General features: G+C 45.2%; 1 protein-coding gene across 8 annotated transcripts in view; it reads left to right on the top strand.

The window, feature by feature from the left end:
• The window catches only part of KALRN (kalirin RhoGEF kinase), a 527,586-nt gene that overhangs the window by 148,664 nt on the left and 361,791 nt on the right, over positions 1–17,131 (top strand). For all 8 annotated transcript variants that reach the window (XM_063341757.1, XM_063341758.1, XM_063341761.1 and 5 more), the window contains exon 3: positions 15,568–15,642. In XM_063341757.1, coding sequence (XP_063197827.1) covers positions 15,568–15,642 — 75 coding nt within the window. The remainder of the gene's footprint in view (positions 1–15,567; positions 15,643–17,131) is intronic.

Here is a 17,131-nt window from a genome sequence, read left to right as displayed (position 1 = left end):
GAAAATGATAACATTTGGATTTAATTAAACACCTTTGCCTCTCCTTGTTGGAGGGGGATGGAGAAGGAGAGAGAGCCACAGTAACGGTCAGGAATGGTCTGGAAGGACTGCCCCTGAAAAGCAAGCACCTCTGGTTGGTGAAACCAGTGTGGAAAGGCTGGGTGTGTAAAACTGGATAGTATTTTGGAAAATTCCTCCAAACTCGTTAACTCAGTACATCTGTAAACGCTGGCCATGTTCCCAGCCTTTATTTTCAGCCCACTTTTCCTGTAAGCTCTTCTGCATTATCTCTTTGGTTGCCATCAGACACTAACATTAACTCCCAGTGGTGCAAGGCTGGAGGAGGCAAAGCCCAGAACTAGATGGGATAATCAGCATTAGTGCAGCTGTGCCATGGGTCATGGAGGAACATTTCTTGACAACTGGTTAATGGGTTTCCTTGGTTTACCCTCAATAAATCCATGTTTCACATACAGCTGTTAGCTAAGACTTCTGCAGATCTTTGCAAGGCTCAAGGCAACCATCATTCTGGGTTCTACAGAGTAGCACTGGGATATGTTTGACCAGTGGCATCCAAAACCAGTTGGCACAGGATCCCATAAGGAAAAAGGAGGGATGAAATGGAGAAAAGCAAAGGCATGACTGAAAAGTGGAGGCTTTGCTGTAGGGAACTCGTAGGGATCATGACAAAGAGTTGGAGTATCTGTCTGTTGGTGTGGTAGGAAGCTAATCCACATCAAACCATGTCCCTAGAACAGTTTGTTTCTTTCACGTGCATGATAGTGGGGCTCAGATACCTGATTACGACCTGTAGGAGTTGCCATGAGAGAAACCTGCTAAACCCTGCAACGCTGAGGTTTTACAGGCAGACAGCTGGGAAACGGTGAAGTTACACGTACACACGTGTGTCTGTGTAAGAAAGTCGGTGATGTCTGTAATGCAGTAATTTACAGCTGCCAAATAGTTAATACAGACACAGCTTGCAGACTCATAAATTTTAGTTTAACATGCAGTTCTGCTCTGACAAGTGTCTATATAAAAATAGCACCTTCCTACTGAAATGATCTGCTATCTATGTGTAATCACATGCAAATCTGATTAATTTGCTGACTAAATTAAGGGGAACAGTTTTGAAAAATGGATGCCTAAAGTTAGGTACATACTATTTAGGTACCTAAATATGCAGTAAGATTTTAAGTGGTACTTAAGTCTTGTCACTTTAAGCTGCCCTTGGAGTAGCTTTTAAAATCAGATTACCTTTCTGGAGCCCTGAAGCGCAGAATTAGATAAGTGGGCTTGAAAATATTGTCTTCATTTTTATTCCTTATTGTCTCTGTTGAAGCTGGAAATATGCAGCCGCTCCGGGAGTGGGCGAGCAGAATTCTTTTTCGTTCCTTTTGCAATCGTACAAGCCAAAAAGATGACAACTTAACTTCTAGATCCCAGCATGAGTTTGTAGACCTGGTAGTTGGAAAAACAAACTAAACATCTTTTTTACTTGTAAACTGACTGCGTTTGATCTGGAAATCATTGAGATGCAATAAACATGAACTCCATGATCCTATTTTTATGGAGTCAGTTTTCCGAGTAGAACCACACTTAACAAAACAATCATTATAATTGAATAGCAGCGCTTGTGAAAAGGGCTGGATTGAAAACACTGATGACAGAAGCCTTCTGTTTATCCCTGGAACAGCAGTGACAGTGGTAGCGTAAGCTACAACACACTATTCCTCAAACAATTGACACCCAAGGCACTAAATGGTGTTACAGCTTCAAGTGCACTATTTCGCTGGGGACCTGTTTCCTAGCAGTGGTGGGTGCTCCCGAGTGAGGGGTAGCGTGAGTAGTTGAAGAGCCACGTTGCTGAGCAGGTAGCGCTCTTCACATGACTGGCACTTTTGTAGCTACACTATTGCTAAACAATTTTTGGAAGCAAAGGGGTGAGGAGGTAGCTGGGTTGCTGTTGCTTATTTGGTCTCCACACACAAGCTCTCTTGTTATTTTGTCAATTGTAAAGCTTGGATTTTTTTCCCCCCTACCTTTTTATGCTGACGTCTGTCCATTGGACATCAAAGTGCAACCTTTCAAAGCCAGCAAGTCATATGACTTACCCAACACTTAAGTGATGATCTATACAAATGCGGGCAGGCTCGCTCCTGGAGGAGGCATTCTTCTGTCCTGATGCCTTAAAACAGCTCTTTGTATTTGGGCAATAACAAAGATTCATTTGAAAGTATTAGCTGTCATCAGGGCTTGACCTCTTCAGAAAGTATTCTTTAGTGAGGGTTTTAAAGTGGATTTGGAAAAATAATTATTCTTTTCCTCGGGTAGAATCTGGGCAATTTATGTGCTCAGCTGACTTGCCATTTTGGCTTCAATGGGTATTTATTCCCATAACGTAGGATTTCTGTGCACGGTCGTCTTGCAGCGGCTGAGGATGATGGTAATGGGCAGATTAGATACGTGCGGACAGAGATACTGCTCAGAGTGACACATCCTTAATTGTCTGTAGTCTTATAGCAGGCAGTGTGCTTAGTACTGTAGCTCTTCAGTGCAGGGGAAGAAGAGACTATTTATCTCTTTGTCTTTCTCTGTGTGCGTGAGTTCACAAAACATTTCCAAAGAAGCATTTCATGGCTGTGAAGAGGTTGTTTGTCTGTATCATTTAAGCCAGTATACAACTCGGAAAATTGGATTTGGTACCTCTCCTGCATGGTAACTTTCTTTCCATAATATTTCAATATGCATTTTTTTATTCACAAGCATGTCATTGTTGTTTTATCTTGCAGCTTTCATTAGTAGTCACTGTCATGTATCTCAGCTTTCTGCAGTTAATGTACACCTCACTATAAATGGATATTGCAATATTTGATAGGGCTTCTCAGGGAAGTGGTAGAGAGTGTCGATGCATTTCCACAGGCTGCATTTTCATCAGACCACAAAATTTAAGTAGGCATTACCAAGAGGATATTTTTCTGGCCCTCTCAGTCCCATGTAGTATCCCTGAACCCTGCTGGTGGGCACTGGGCTAAATCCTGCGGTGGGATACACTGGATGAGGTATAAACCAGAGATCTGTGGACGCATGACCATTTCCATGATATGTTCTTCAGGAACAAGATCCTAGCTACTTTTCCAGTGCAGGTTTATAAATTTCAGGTTTAGGAAAAGTTATTATAAATGTCCTGCCTCGAATCCCTGGCCATAACACCTGTGCTCTGCCATCAGTCAGCTGCCATCAGTCAGCTGCCATGAAACATGGGAAATGCCATTACGTGTTTGGTTGTCTCCTACCATATCTGACTTTGGCCGTTTTAGGCACTTCTGGGTAGAAACTGCTCTCCACGATGTGTTTGTGCAGCCCTGTACCAGTGCTGCTGACTGGACCCCATAACAAAGCTGCGGACAGGGCAGGATGCAGACGTAAGATGGATGGTGAGGAGCATCAGCACAACTACTATTTCCCGTGACTGACACATGCATGTTGCACCAGCTGGTGGTGGCAGAGGGGTGGAAACAGATCTTCTTAATGTGCACCTGCTAATATAAATTAATTATTATAGTAATGAAGCCAAAGCGTGATGAATCTGTTATCTCCAGCCCGCCTTTCATTCTGCCTTTGCTCTGGAAGCAGGCAGAAAAATATCAGTGCATTTCTTTCTTTTCTTTGTGCAGTTAATTTGCCATTTTTGTTTTGTCATTGCTCCTAATGTTTCATTGGCTTCTGACTGTGATTTGTCATTTATTCAAAGCTGTATTAGCGCCTAAGAGTTATTGAACAACTAACATAATGGACAAGTCATTCCAGCAGCAGAGCTGGAGTTTGGAGGAAAAGGTCATGGAAACCCCAGGCTGTGTCGTAGGCTGGAAATGTGGACGTGGTCTGTCCTTTTATCAGCAAAGCTACAACGAAAATATGAGAAGGTGCGTGTGGTTGCATGTTTGTGTTGCAGAGTAGGGATGCCTCGCATGAGATGTGTACGCAGGATGGATTCCTGGCTGGGGAAAAACATAAAAATGAGTTATTAAAACTGCTGCAGCTGGGGGAGTGAAATCTCACCTGCAGTAGGAGATGTGGGGGAAAGGAGAAGCTTTGTTTTTCCCTCATCTCTAATTTACTGAAGGTAATAAACATCCTTTTGTTGACTTAGCTGGGTTTAGATTGGGGTCTACTCAGCAGTATTGTACTCAAATGCGGCTCGGCAGCTGCCTGTAGCAAGATCCTGGTAAGACACCGCAGGCTGCAGTAGGTCATCTGTGATCAATGTATAATTTCACTATCTCTAGGAGACCTTTCTAATGAACTTTGTGGACTATTACAGACACTTTGTGCGTGACAGTTTCCTCCTTCCTGGAATTGCTGTTTTTGCAGACCATGCTGCTCAGTGAAACTGAAATCTGGGAAACCACCAACCAGCAAAATCCCTTCAGAAGAACGGAAGATGTGCGTGGGAAAAGGATTTTACAGTGCAATCTGCGAAATTAAAAAATCATTGCCGATTTATTGCACTTCTGTCACCTCTGTTGAAATTAAAAAATAAGGAGACAAGGTCAGGTCTGTGGCTTTTGCATTTGCAACCTGGCAGTGGGCTGGAAAGAGGGGCCCCAAACCATTTCGCTGTATTTTAGGGATGAGTTGGATGGTCATTTGACTCCAGCTGTCGGGGATCTATACAGCAGCAGCTTGCACCCTCTGGAGATCAGTCAGATCTCATTAACCTGTAGCCAGTTATTTGTGCAGCTCTGAGCTCCCCCTTAGTGAAAAGAAGCCAATTTACTGAGTTTAGGCGATAATCTCGTTAGATATATTTTAGCCCCTTCCATTAAAAAAAGGTACGTTTGGGATGAAGAACATATTTCTGGTAACTCTGGCGCCTAGTCTCACAGTCTAATGGGATATGTAAGATGAGATTAAATGTGTATCCTCTGTCTTTGAAGGCTGCCCAGTGGCTTTGTGTAACTTTACCTTCTGTTGAGTATCATTTCAGCAAATTTAAGGACTGCTTGTCCAGGAAGAGATCCAGACAGCTAGTGAGGTTTTAATCCCAGTCATCTCTTTATATGTGTCCTTGGCTGGAACAAACTAAAGGAAAACTGCATTTTCAACCCTTTGGTGATCCTCTTCTATTCAACATTACAATAACATTGCAGGTTTTTACCACAAAAATGTCAAGCTTCTTACAACCGTAAGTCTTAGGGCTATAAACATTTATACTAGCATGCTAAAGAGATTTGGGCATAAGGGGCCGTACTGGCATTAGGGAGAGGCTGAAAATATGAGAAAGCTAACATTAGATTAAACAGAGGCAGGCAGTAATTTAATTGGCATTTATACATTGAGAGAAGGAAAAAAATAGTAAGTTTAAAAAAAAATGCAGCTAGGAAGCTTTTAGAAATCAGAGAGGTAATTTGCTTTCCAAAATGATTCACAGCATCTCGTGTTAGCTAATTAACAAAACAGCAGGTTAGTGAATGTAACAGCAGCGGGGTTAGGACTCGGTGGGCTCGGTTCTTGTCCATGTGTTCGTTAGGGTCTGTTCAGCCCCCTCGGTGCTTTCGCGCTGCTCTTTGGCATCTGGGGCAGCCCGGCCTCTTTCAGGGGACAGAGTTACAAGTGGCTGCACTCCACGATAGGAGCCAGATGAGGGTGAAAGGGGCAGGTGGAGAGGCAGGAGATTATGCATTGACTGGCATGACTCAGCCATCCATAAAATGATTTTCATTAATGTTTAATGTGTGTCAAAAATGTCAGCATCCGTAAGAGAGGCAGATAAATTATTTAGTTCTGTCAGTGTCTTGCCTTCCCCCTCCCGCTGATGTATGTAAAATGTTTGCCCTGGTTTTGTTTAGATTTAGGATGTTGTCAGGGAAGTTAAACCGATTGCTGTTACACCCAGAGAGTTTCCTTGCGAGACCCTTGGAGGAGCTGCTGCCGCCGCCGCTTTACAGTTCGGTGCTTCGTTAGAGAGGTGTGGGCAATCTGAAGTCAGCTGCAAGTGGGTTACGCACAGTCCCTGTCGGTGGGCTGGGGTCATTTTTGGGTTGGTTTGCAGAGGCGTAGATCCTGGGAAACTGACATAAAGACAGAAGAGCGGGGTGTGAAGGGAGGTCCTGCTCTCCAGGTAAGGGCTGTGGGGAGCTGCTGTCGGAGCAGCCCAGCATCACAGCGTAGCCCCTGAGCCTTCCCTGTGCCCCCACGGGGACGTGCTGCATCTGACATTAGCTGGCGTGCCGCCTTCTGCTGTTCTTGCCGTCCTGGTTTTGCTGGTTTTGCCCGGGGGTGCATCACCCAGAGACCTGCCGCCGCCTGGTCTGGCTGAACTGTGTCCTACTCAGGTGTGTCCTGCTCAGCCTCTGCGCTCCCCGCAGGGCTTGGGCTGCTCTCCCACGTACCCCTCTGCAGGGGTGGTTTCTACTTGCCTGCCCTGTTTCAAGAGCTTAGGGCATGGATCTTGCTTTATCCCTAACCAGGGAGTTCATGCACGGGAAGGGAAAACTCCGCTTTGTGTTGCAAGTTTGGGTTTTCATTTTGTTATTTTTTTAAAAAAATCAGCTTCACGGGATGACACAGTAGCTGCAAGCTGCAATCAAAAACCCTAGCAGAAAGAAAGAGGGACTGAAGGGGATGAGCAAAGGAAGAAATATACCTGATCTGTTGGGATGTGAGGCGAGGTGAGACAGAGGGAAATGTAAGCCTAATTAATAGTGAGGTGCTAGTTTGTGAATGTTGGACGAACCACAATCAAGAATGACTAATTTAAAACCTACGGTGACACTTGCACTAGGCACAGCCATCCTTCCCGGGCAGGGATCTTTCTGAAGGCAATGGGAACTTTGTCAGCCTGTGCGCCCGTTCAGACAGGGCACATTGAACCCTGTCAGAAAAATTAAGAAGAGAAAATGCATTAAAAGAGAAAATGTACAGATTGTTTTTAAACACAGGGGCAAACGCGATTGCTTTGTTTGCTTGGGATTTTTCTTTCTTTTTTAGGGAAGTCACAGGCCTTGGGACGAGGATCTCAATTGGCCTCTAATTAAAGTTGCTTTCTTACTGTCTGGCATGAAATCCCCCTGAGAGGCAGATGTTTGCAAAGCACACTTGAGGCACTGGCATATGGTTCCTTTGTAAGGCTGGCGTTTCAGCAAAGTGCCTCCTGAATGTTGTACATAATTAGATATTTTATTTTATTTTTTTGTCCTGGAGAAGTTACTGGCGGTGGGGGACCTCCAGGATCCGAGAGGGCGGCTTTCTGAGAGATGGATGGGAAGCCCTAAGCACATCACTGATATGTGACAGGTGCTGGCAGATGCCCTGCTGCGGCTTTTTGGAAAAAGCCTGTCGAATAAACCAATGCCAGTTAAAGGAAATTATTCTAACCTACAGAATTTAATAGAGGAGGAGACCCTGGGTACCCAACCTCTACAACTTCACAGAGAACTTGCATCCTTCCTACAGGAATCCATCAGCAGGTCTAAATTTTTTACAGGTTTATATAATTCAGAGGAATGTTTCCATAAGGAATCCAATTGGAATTGAGAGGGGAACAAAATGAAAAGAAAATATTCATGCACACTAGGCTTGGGTAGAAACCGTGGCCATGCTTAAAATGTGACGTCAGATTACAAATGGCCCGTAGCTCTTTATTAACACCATAAAAGACATCTGGGTGGTCACTGGTGTGTAGTGCAATCTACAGCAAGACACTTAATGACTAAAAGCTCAAGGTGCTGAATACACTCATTTCCCTCTGGGACAGCACATCCATCCCTTGCACACTGAGAAATAAAACACAGGATTTTGTGTCAGATGACCTGATTTTTCCAACTTTCTTAATGACTCCCTTTCCTGCCCCAAAAGTCCTTTCTGTAGACACCAGAGCAAGTCTTTCCTACTGTCGATGCTTCATTTTTGCCTGTCTATAAAAGTACACTGCAGCAGTTCCCTGCCTCAGAAAGGTTTTTTGAGACAAAATTAATTCATGTTTGTAAGGTGCTTTTGAGGTCTGTGGACCTGACTGTGCTTTAGTAATGTGGGCAGTCATTATTTCCCTTCTGTAGAAAGGAAAACCAAGATCTAGCACAGTTGAAACAGCTTGTTCAGGATCACAAAGCAATTTAGGAGCAGAACCACAAATAGAGCCAAGTCTTTTGACTAGCAGTCAGATGTGCTATCCACGGGGCTACTTACAATGTCTAATTATTTTTCTAAGGGTAAGAACTGAAAGATCTCAGTCTGGTTCCAAAGTCCTGATGAAAATAAAAAGGAAACACGTAAACGACTGACTCACAGTCATTGCATTCTCTTAGCATCTCTATTAGTGTGTGTTTAAAATGAAATTAATAAAATCCCCCATGGATGGAGATGAAGCAGAGGCTTTGCCGCAGGTTGTGCTTTCATTCGGTATCCTTCTGATGCTTTGAATGGTTTTGTGCCACGTTTGAAAAGGCAAAGCCTGGCTGTTGGCTTAGGTGGGATGCACAGGGTGTGATGTTTTAGGCTTCAGATGCTGAACGCAGCTTATTAGAGGCCACATGTGCGCAGAGGCTAATGAATTTGCATGCTTGCTGCAAGCGGCTGTATCTTTCTTGAAGCCTGGCCTATTCTTTGGCATGCTTTCAAGCCGGGGCTACTGTTTAAATGTGTGGACATTCAAAGGCTGTGCTGGGAGGCTCGATGCTGCCAAGTACCTCGTGGAGGGAATAACAATCTCAGCAATTAGCAAGCTCCCCCAAACCCCAGCCCGGCCTCACTGGGTGTTAGAGGCAGGGGAGGGAAGGGGGCTGTGCTGGCACTGGCCGCCCCTTTGCAGGGATTCAAGCAGGGAGAAATCAGAGGGACCGGCCTGTCAGTGTAGAGGGGGCAGAAAAGCAGCTGGACCTCTGACAAGCACTGGTAAAATTTGGAAGCAGAGGTACTCTGTAGTATTGCCACTCAATAGCTGTGACCAGAAGGATGTTCCAGCCAGCAGTAGTGGTGTATAATTAATAAAAGGAAGGACAGAATAAGGAAACAGAGAGAAAATAATATTAGTCTTGGAATGAGCCTAAGTATTACATATAAAAACAACATTCGTCATTTCATTTTAGAATAAATGCAGCAATGTAATGAGTATAACTTTTGTCTCAGCTGGAATAAAGTGCTTGGCATGTGCTGCGGTGGGATTAATCTCATGTGCATCTATTTTGTGTCCATGGTTCTTGCAGCTTTTGAGGCTATGGCATGGGTCTGTGAGTCAGTCTGCAAACTAGGTCTGGTGGTATAAAAACATTTATTACATACAAGACTGTCAGGAGTACTAGATATCAGATTCACAGCAGATTTATGTTTGGATCCTCTATGAGGTACCTGTAACCCACTTTGCATACCTATATGTCTAAATCCTATGTTTATGTACACTTACACGTGCAGAAATAAGTGGACTTCAACCACAAGCTTATATGCTGTGTGGGTCTTCGGTTATATAGCAGGAAAGCCATCATGAGTCTACGAAGGTCCCGGGGATTATTTACATTTCCATTGCAGAGCTGAAAGCAAGCTCTAGCCCTGGCTCTGCATGAGGCGAGAAACACAGCCAATGCCAGCTGTGCTTCCACGGAAAATAGCAGCAATGTCTGACCAGCTTCTGCTGGTCTCCCCAGATGAGTGTTGGATGCTTTGGCCGTGCTTACTGCTCAAGGTATGTTGGACGCAGACAGTCTGTTTACTGCATCTGTTTGTTTAGGAAGGGCAGACGTGTCAGGAGCACCAGGTGAGAAGTTCTTGCTTGAGAAAGCGAACTGAGCATGGAGGGGGACAGCTGCCATCCTTGCCCCAGGACTATGGTGCTAGTCCAACCTGCCTTCCACCTTGTCCCTGCCACACTCTGACCTGCAGTCCTAGCACTATAAATGTGAGACCAGGTATTACTTTTTATTGGTTATTAAGGAGAATAATAACCTTTGTTAGGGAAGTAGATAGCTCTGGGTTAATCTTCAATAATTGTTGGTAATGATGTTTACAGATTAATTTTGTATTTTTTGTGGCTGGTGCTGCCTTTAGATTCAATTCAATTCAATTCAATTCAATTCAATCATTCCATCCTTCCTTCCTTCCTTCCTTCCTTCCTCTGTGAAGTCAAAAGCTGCTCTTCTGCTGCCTGCAGCGGGGAAGCGTGGCAGGAGAGCCTCACGGGCTCCCGGGGGGCTCAGGGCACTAAAATGTTCTTTCTTTGCATCAGGGATCAGGCTGTTGTCCACAGAGGAGTGATCGGCAGATGCAGAGTGTCCAGCCCTATTTATCTCTGCCAGATGGTGCTAAAATACTAGTCTGGAGCACATGTTGCTTCTATTCAACCAAATGCTTGTGCCATGCTGTGGCCTCTCTGCCTCTGAACCAATGAGCCTCGGCCAGCAAAATCCCAGCGGCAAAGGCCCCGGCAGCCCTCGGCTAAGCCGCTCTCCATGGCTTGTAGAAAATCAGAGAAATCAAACTAGGAAGGCTCACAGCCCTGCCGGGACAGACAATAGCATGCAGGGAAGGGAGGAAGGGGTTAAAAAGGATTTAGCACACACAGAAAGTAAATATTTGAGGCAAAAATACAGCAAGAAAGAATAATGGAGAGAGAAGGGCAGGAGGAGGAAGCAAGAAGTGTAAAGAGAAGAAAAAGGAGGATTATATTCTGCCAGAAAACAAAGGGATGGTTGTATGAGAAAAGCATTGGGGAAATGAGGGTTCAGCTCTGCACAAACTCTCTGTCTGACACTGGACAAGTCAATCTCTCTGTGTCTCAACTTGCAAAGGCTCCAATGGGAATAATAGCGTCTCCTTTGTTCTGCCTCTCTCTGCTCACATCAAACGTCCCTTCTGTTTGTATGTTGTAGAAAGCCAAGATGCTACCTTACTGCAAACACAAATAAAATCCACTGAGGCCTGGGGGGATGAGGCGGGGGGGAAGAGATAGGAAGGCAAATAAATAGGTAGGAAGGCAAATAGGTGATGATAAACCTAGGAGATAAGTGCTCCAAAAACCAGGGGTGGGAGTGGGAGAAGAAATACAGGAGAGGGCTTTACTGAGGGAAGAAGAAAGAAACAATATGGACCAGATTAATTCTACTGTTGCCTCCTGGACTCCAGTAGAGTTCCTCGAGGGATGGGTTTAGCCCAAGGAGTTCGGTTTTGTTTGGTTAAAGAAACTTCATGCCAAAGTTTTTAAATAGTCAAATCTGTTCTGAGAACTATGAGAATGTGGGCTGCCTTTCCTCAAACATTGCATGGGACTTGGGATGAACAACTCCTGCTGAAGGCATCAGGAGCCAAGTGATTAAGCCCCATGCAGTGCTCTGACAGGAGGCCGCCTTCTTGCCTACGCATACTTTTTTTTCAGTATAGAAAGTATTTCCATATTTCCAGCAGCTGATTTTTATTTGAAGCCAAGAGCTGCATTTTTCAGATTAGAACTGAAGCTTTTCTAGGAAAAGCCACTCGGGAGTAGACCATCTAGCCCAAGACGGTGTCTCCAACAGAGGCCCTGCACTCTGCTTAGAGAAAGAAGTCTGAAAACCTGCAGGGCTCTCTCTAGGGATAATTTATATTTCACTCCAAGAGTTAGAGTTTGGCTTTCAGGCCAGAGTCTGTAGGCTTATATTCTTTCCAAAACTCTTGCTTATTTTATTAATCTTTACAGTTCCCTGGAGGCGTTTGTTGTTTGCAGATCTCTATCCCGTTTGGGAAGCCCCTTGAGCTGCTGACCTCCACGTCCTGCGGCAGCAAGTTCCCCCAGCCAACCGGGGCATTTGTGTGGGGAAAAAAGAATTTTCTTTTCTCAATTTCAGGTTTGCTGCATTTAATGTGGAAGCGTGCCTTAGGCTTCCCGTCTCACCCAGCTGGCTTCTCATTACAGCATCTCACCTAAAACTGTGAGCTGCTTCTGCTGCACAGGGAATCCCTGCTAGGAGACAGGCTGTGCATGTGCGATGCTGGTCTGTCCTGAAACGTGTCTCAGCCATGCCGAGGATCCACTTTTTAAATTTTTTAGTCCCTCCAACTTTAAAACAATACATTATTCTGTCAGCTGCTCCTGCGGCATGCTGTGTTTTTTTCTCGTGTCACTGGAGTAATAAAAGTTTGGGGATAGTCATAGTGTCCGCGCACACCACGCTAAGCCAGGTGTGAGGGGCTGCAGGGTGACTGGGACATGGCACTGTGCTCCTGTGCCTCTTTTTTGGTAAAGGGGCTATTGTAGTGCTCAGGCTTCTTTGCAGACCATGGTGAGACTTGCAGGTAGAAGGGCGAGAGACTACCATCATTGTGTAGTCCCACGCTTATGATGATGGTGAACCAGCAAACCAGTGGGCAGGATGGCTCAGTGCCCAGCCTGCCCTTCCTTCACCCCTCTGTCCTTCTCTGTCCTTCTGCCACAGGAGGTCTCAGGTCTTGCAGGGGCAGGAGAGAGGCGTGGGACAGGATACAAAGTGCAGCCTTTGGCATCGTCTAGTAATGAACTGGCTAGATGGTTGTATACCCGGGGCTCTGCAGCAAAAATTAGACGGTGCTCTGCAGACATGTCTTCAGATCCAGCACGCAAATAAACAAAACAAATGTATTAGAAACAGCTGGGGAATAGGATGAAAATAAGCATTATTAGGGGTATGCTTGTAATAACTTATGAACTGGGGAATGCATCATTGCTGCGCTGGGCCCTCCTGGAGACAGATTTGCTGTTGCTTTTGGAGCCCTTATTACAGCCATTGGTTTTCCCATTTATGCATCCCTTCCCCCAGCCCTTGCTGGAAAGCCTGTCAGCATGCTCTGAGATGTAGCTGCTAACACGAGGATTTTGTCAGGAGCTGGAGTGACCTCTGAAAGCAGTGGCCATGGCCTCATTTGTGGGTCACGAGCTACCACTTGGGTGACCACATACATCACCCAGAGCGAGGGCATTGCTTTAGGCAGTGATTTACCTTCAGGAGTTTCCTCCCTCATCCCAAGAGAAGTTTTGCAGCTCTTGGGAGTTTTTGTTGATTCCCTGGCTGTAGGATGTGCTCACAGTTTTCTAATTCATTCATCATTTTGGAGCGTGACTTATCTGTCCTGGGGGATAGTGAGAAAGGTGAAAACACCTGCTGGAAGCACCATCCCCATTCGTGTCTTTTCTTGCCGCTCCTGTGCACAGTCAGGACATCGGGGCTGTTAACAGTAAGCTCCTTGCCTGCAGCCTGCCCTGCTGCAGTTCAGGAGGTGACCACCTTTAAAAGTCATACATTTTCCTCCTGGTCTCCATGCGTATTACTTCTGTGAGATGCAGTCCTTCCTTGTGGGAGGGTATTTTAAATTGTCCTTCAGCCCTCAGTATAATAAGCTCTTGCTAAGAAGTACTTAACATGTGTTTTACATATATGAATACCGCACTCACTGACATTTTTTTGGTAATATTCACGAAGTCTTAAGTTATATAATGTCTACTGCACAGCTAAATGCCTAAGAATTTGCTGTTTCCCTGACAAATTTAACAAATATTGGCCAAAACTCAACTTTCACTGACACTGCTGATCTCGCAGCTGGAGAAATTTGGCCCAGTACTCTGCTTCAGTGTCTTCGAGCCATTGTGATGTGTCTGCCACATTGGCTGTCCGTGTTTGCTTCACGGTTGGATGAGATGCTTATATACAAAGCTGTTTAAATTCCAAACGTTGCCTGTGGCTGAACGGTTCCTACCTTTGATGTGAGAGCTAACCACGGCCTGGGATCGGAGAGGTTATTCTCGTTAAGAGGATAAGTTAATAGCAAAGCCTCATATATTTAACACAGAGTGCACATAGTCCTGCTTACTTAAACACAGAAAGAGTTCAGCAACCATGACTAGTTTCCCTGGTCCCAAAAACACTTTACTGACACGATGCACTCTTTAGGGATCTCTCAGGACCGTGCTCCAATGCCTGTTCAAAATGCAGTTACACTGGTCTTGGCCTTGCGTTGAATTACCTCACTCCTTTGTGTGCTGATTCTCACGAGCGTAGGCTCAGCTGGTGAGCTGGCTCGTCTTCTTGAGCTGAGTGTCGCAGAGGTGACACCTGAGAGCATGTGGGGACATATAGAGGTAGTTGTAGCCGTTGATCACCGGTGAGGGACGTATGTGCATGTACAAGATAGTCTTATTGCACCAGGTGACTGTGAACGGCAAATGCTACCTCGTTTGCCATTAACAGTAAGTCAACCATAATAATACCACTACTCGTAGGTATGCAGGTTCAGCTGCAGGTGGAAATGGCTGTTGTGGTCTTCATCCTGTCTGTTCCATATGTCTGTGTGGATCAAACCACTGTACCTTTGAAGGCTGCATGATGCAAGAAGTAGATGACAATTTATAGAAGGGGCTTTTATCCCCATTCCCACTTTCAGGTCCAGATGATCAGGTGTCATCTGCTGCGTTCAGCAAGGAAGGTGTGATGGCTGGAGCAATGTTGCCCTGTTTCTAGCCAGTCATGAAAGCTGCTTAGTGAGAAGACTCTCTTGCCCTGGTGCCATATCAGAAAAAGGTGGTTGCTGCCTGCCTGTGAAAGGCAGAAAGTAAAAATAACAGGGTTTCAAATGTGTTGTACTCTTTGATGAGCTGGAATAGGTTTAAGGCCATATTGAAGATCACTTGTGATGGGTATTCACTACCCAGTGATGGATGAGTTATTTTTCAGAGCAACTGCAAAGATGTCCTTCAAACCTACCTTTTGTTTTGTGATAGCGCTGATGGAATAGCTGTGTCTGGCCTGCTGTGGGGTGATCCATTACTGCTGGTCTTTTGCAAAGCAGAAAGATGCTGCTGGTGGCTGAAACCATCAGCAATTCTTTGCTAAGGCTTCCAGGAGAGTAAAAATCTCTTTTGGATTTCTTTGGTCAACTTTCAGGAGACATGAAATAATTTGGCACAGCAGGGAAGGCAAATGGCCCGTGCAGGTATATTTAACATGTAATCAAACAGCACGAATATATGAGGATACGCTGTGGCTTCAAACCACTCCGTACCCAGGGAGAACTTTGGCTGGCTTCTAAGGAGCGTGTCTTCCTTCTGAGTACAGTCCCCACCTTGAGCCGTTCCTTCTCCTGCTGTGCTGTGTAGAGCAGAAAGGGGGAAAGAGGAAAAGCCTTTTTTAAGCCAGCCCCTGTGCAAATCTGTCTCAAAGGCTGGTGCTAAGTGGATGTGTGTGTGCTATAACGTTCCCTGCAATTTTGGCTGGGCAGTGAAGGAACAAGAGGTCCTGACCCGCTGTGCAAGCTGGGCATTTCCCAGGCTCGATAGTGTGGTCTGTGAAAAAGGCATAAATCTGTGGGCATAAATCTGGTTACTTGGTGGGAAATTTGTTAACCTTTCAGAACTTCTGAAGGATAAAGTGATGAGCTGATTCTCTGTATTTTCTTTTTACAGACATCTCTATTGATGCTAATGCTGTTTATGTATCAGCCATTAGGGTCTATTTCTTGAAGCTTTTATGTAATTTATAGACTTTTTCCAGTCTGATTTTGAGAAATATGGAAGCTGGGAGCAAGGACATTCTCTCTTCTAATGTGGCTTTCCTGTTTTCCTCTGTTTTGCAGGTTCTTTTCGAAATGATGGTTTAAAAGCTGCTGATGTCCTTCCTATACTGAAGGAGAAAGTGGCCTTCGTGTCAGGTGAGCACATCTTTTCTGAATCCCTCCAGCCCAGCATGAACACTGCCTGCCGCATCCTAGTCGTTGTGGTGCTGCAGAGTCACAAGGGATTAGTTTCATGTTTGGTCTTGGTAGTATTTAAATTGGCTTTTCTGCTAAGAAAAGGGCTGTATGTGGAATGGGGATATCCAGTAGTACTCTTGAGTGTTGGAAACTGGCCCATGTTATTTTCTTCATGTTCTGAGAAACAGGTAAATGGACAGCACAGGTGGGATGAAATGCAGCTTCTCAGCTCCAGCCCAGACCTGTGCTGTGCCAGCATTCAGCAGAACAATTCAGGGATCCTGCTTTGGGTTCAAGGTCAGTGAATAGCATTAATTCCTGTTTGTAGGAAGCGCTCAGACCCATAAATCACTGGCGTTTCATTTGCAAAGCCAATCAACTTGCGGTTAAAAGTACCATTGATGCTTCATTTACATAATAACTCAGATGCTCAAAGATCTCCTGCCATCCTGTACAAAGATTTACAGCCTTCGTTCAGGAGACAAATCTCGAGGACCTGGGGGTGGATGAGGACTAGACAATATGGAAAAGGCTCTGAGAATGGCTTGGATGATATTGTTTCTGGCGTGAATTACAACTTGTCAGGGGGAGGGGGAAGAGAAAGTCTGAAGCAATCACAATCTTGCGTGAAGTCACTCAAACTGGCAGCATAAAAGCGGGGTATTTCCCATGACAGTGTTTCTGATGATTGCAAACCAGTCAGGCTGCTTTTGGTGATTTTCCCTGTTGCAATGAGAAAACCTGCATCAAAAATAGCCATCCCCTTTGTTTGCAGTCTTTGCTTTTTGTTTCCTTCATCTCCGCAGTAATGCTGACTGCAGAGGGGAGGAGAGTAGCAGCAAGGCCGTTGCGTGCCCGGACTCTTCCTCCCTGGCTTTGCCCCCAGGTGCTGGAGTGGGGCTCCTGAGGATGGGGCTCGTCACCCTGCCGAGCCACGGAGATGCCTGGGCAGGCAGGAAAAGCTTCTGCCTCGACAAATGGTTGGTGTCAGGTGTTTTCCCATGTAGCAACAGTTAAATGGTCCAGGGACCATGAGTCCAGGAGTCACTTGGACAAACGATTTGTGGCTCTATAAACCCTAAACTTTCTGACCGATGACGTCAAAATCCAGGAATTTGAGGGAAGTTTGTGGACACCAAAAGCCTCGTGTGAAAACCCAAGACTATCCCAACAGTACTCGCATGCAGGACTACTTCACGTCGCACTGGTGTCTCATTATGACTGTCCTGAAATGTTTTATGTGCTTGTTGTCTTTCACTGCTCCAAAGAGGCCAACGTAGTCATAAAAACACAGCGTACCTGCAGACTTGGTTGCGACACAAAGCTGAACCGGGTGCTCTGGGCAAGTGAAAGGGAGGAATTTATGCAGGGACTGTACTGGAATTTAGTTCTTGGCTGTTGCTTCACATTGAAATGACTGCAGGATCATTTGGTAATTCATGGAATA

The sequence above is a fragment of the Chroicocephalus ridibundus genome, chromosome 7 (genome assembly GCF_963924245.1).
Source record: "Chroicocephalus ridibundus chromosome 7, bChrRid1.1, whole genome shotgun sequence".
Lineage (NCBI taxonomy): Eukaryota > Metazoa > Chordata > Aves > Charadriiformes > Laridae > Chroicocephalus > Chroicocephalus ridibundus.
This window is presented reverse-complemented; position numbering and strand designations above follow the sequence as displayed.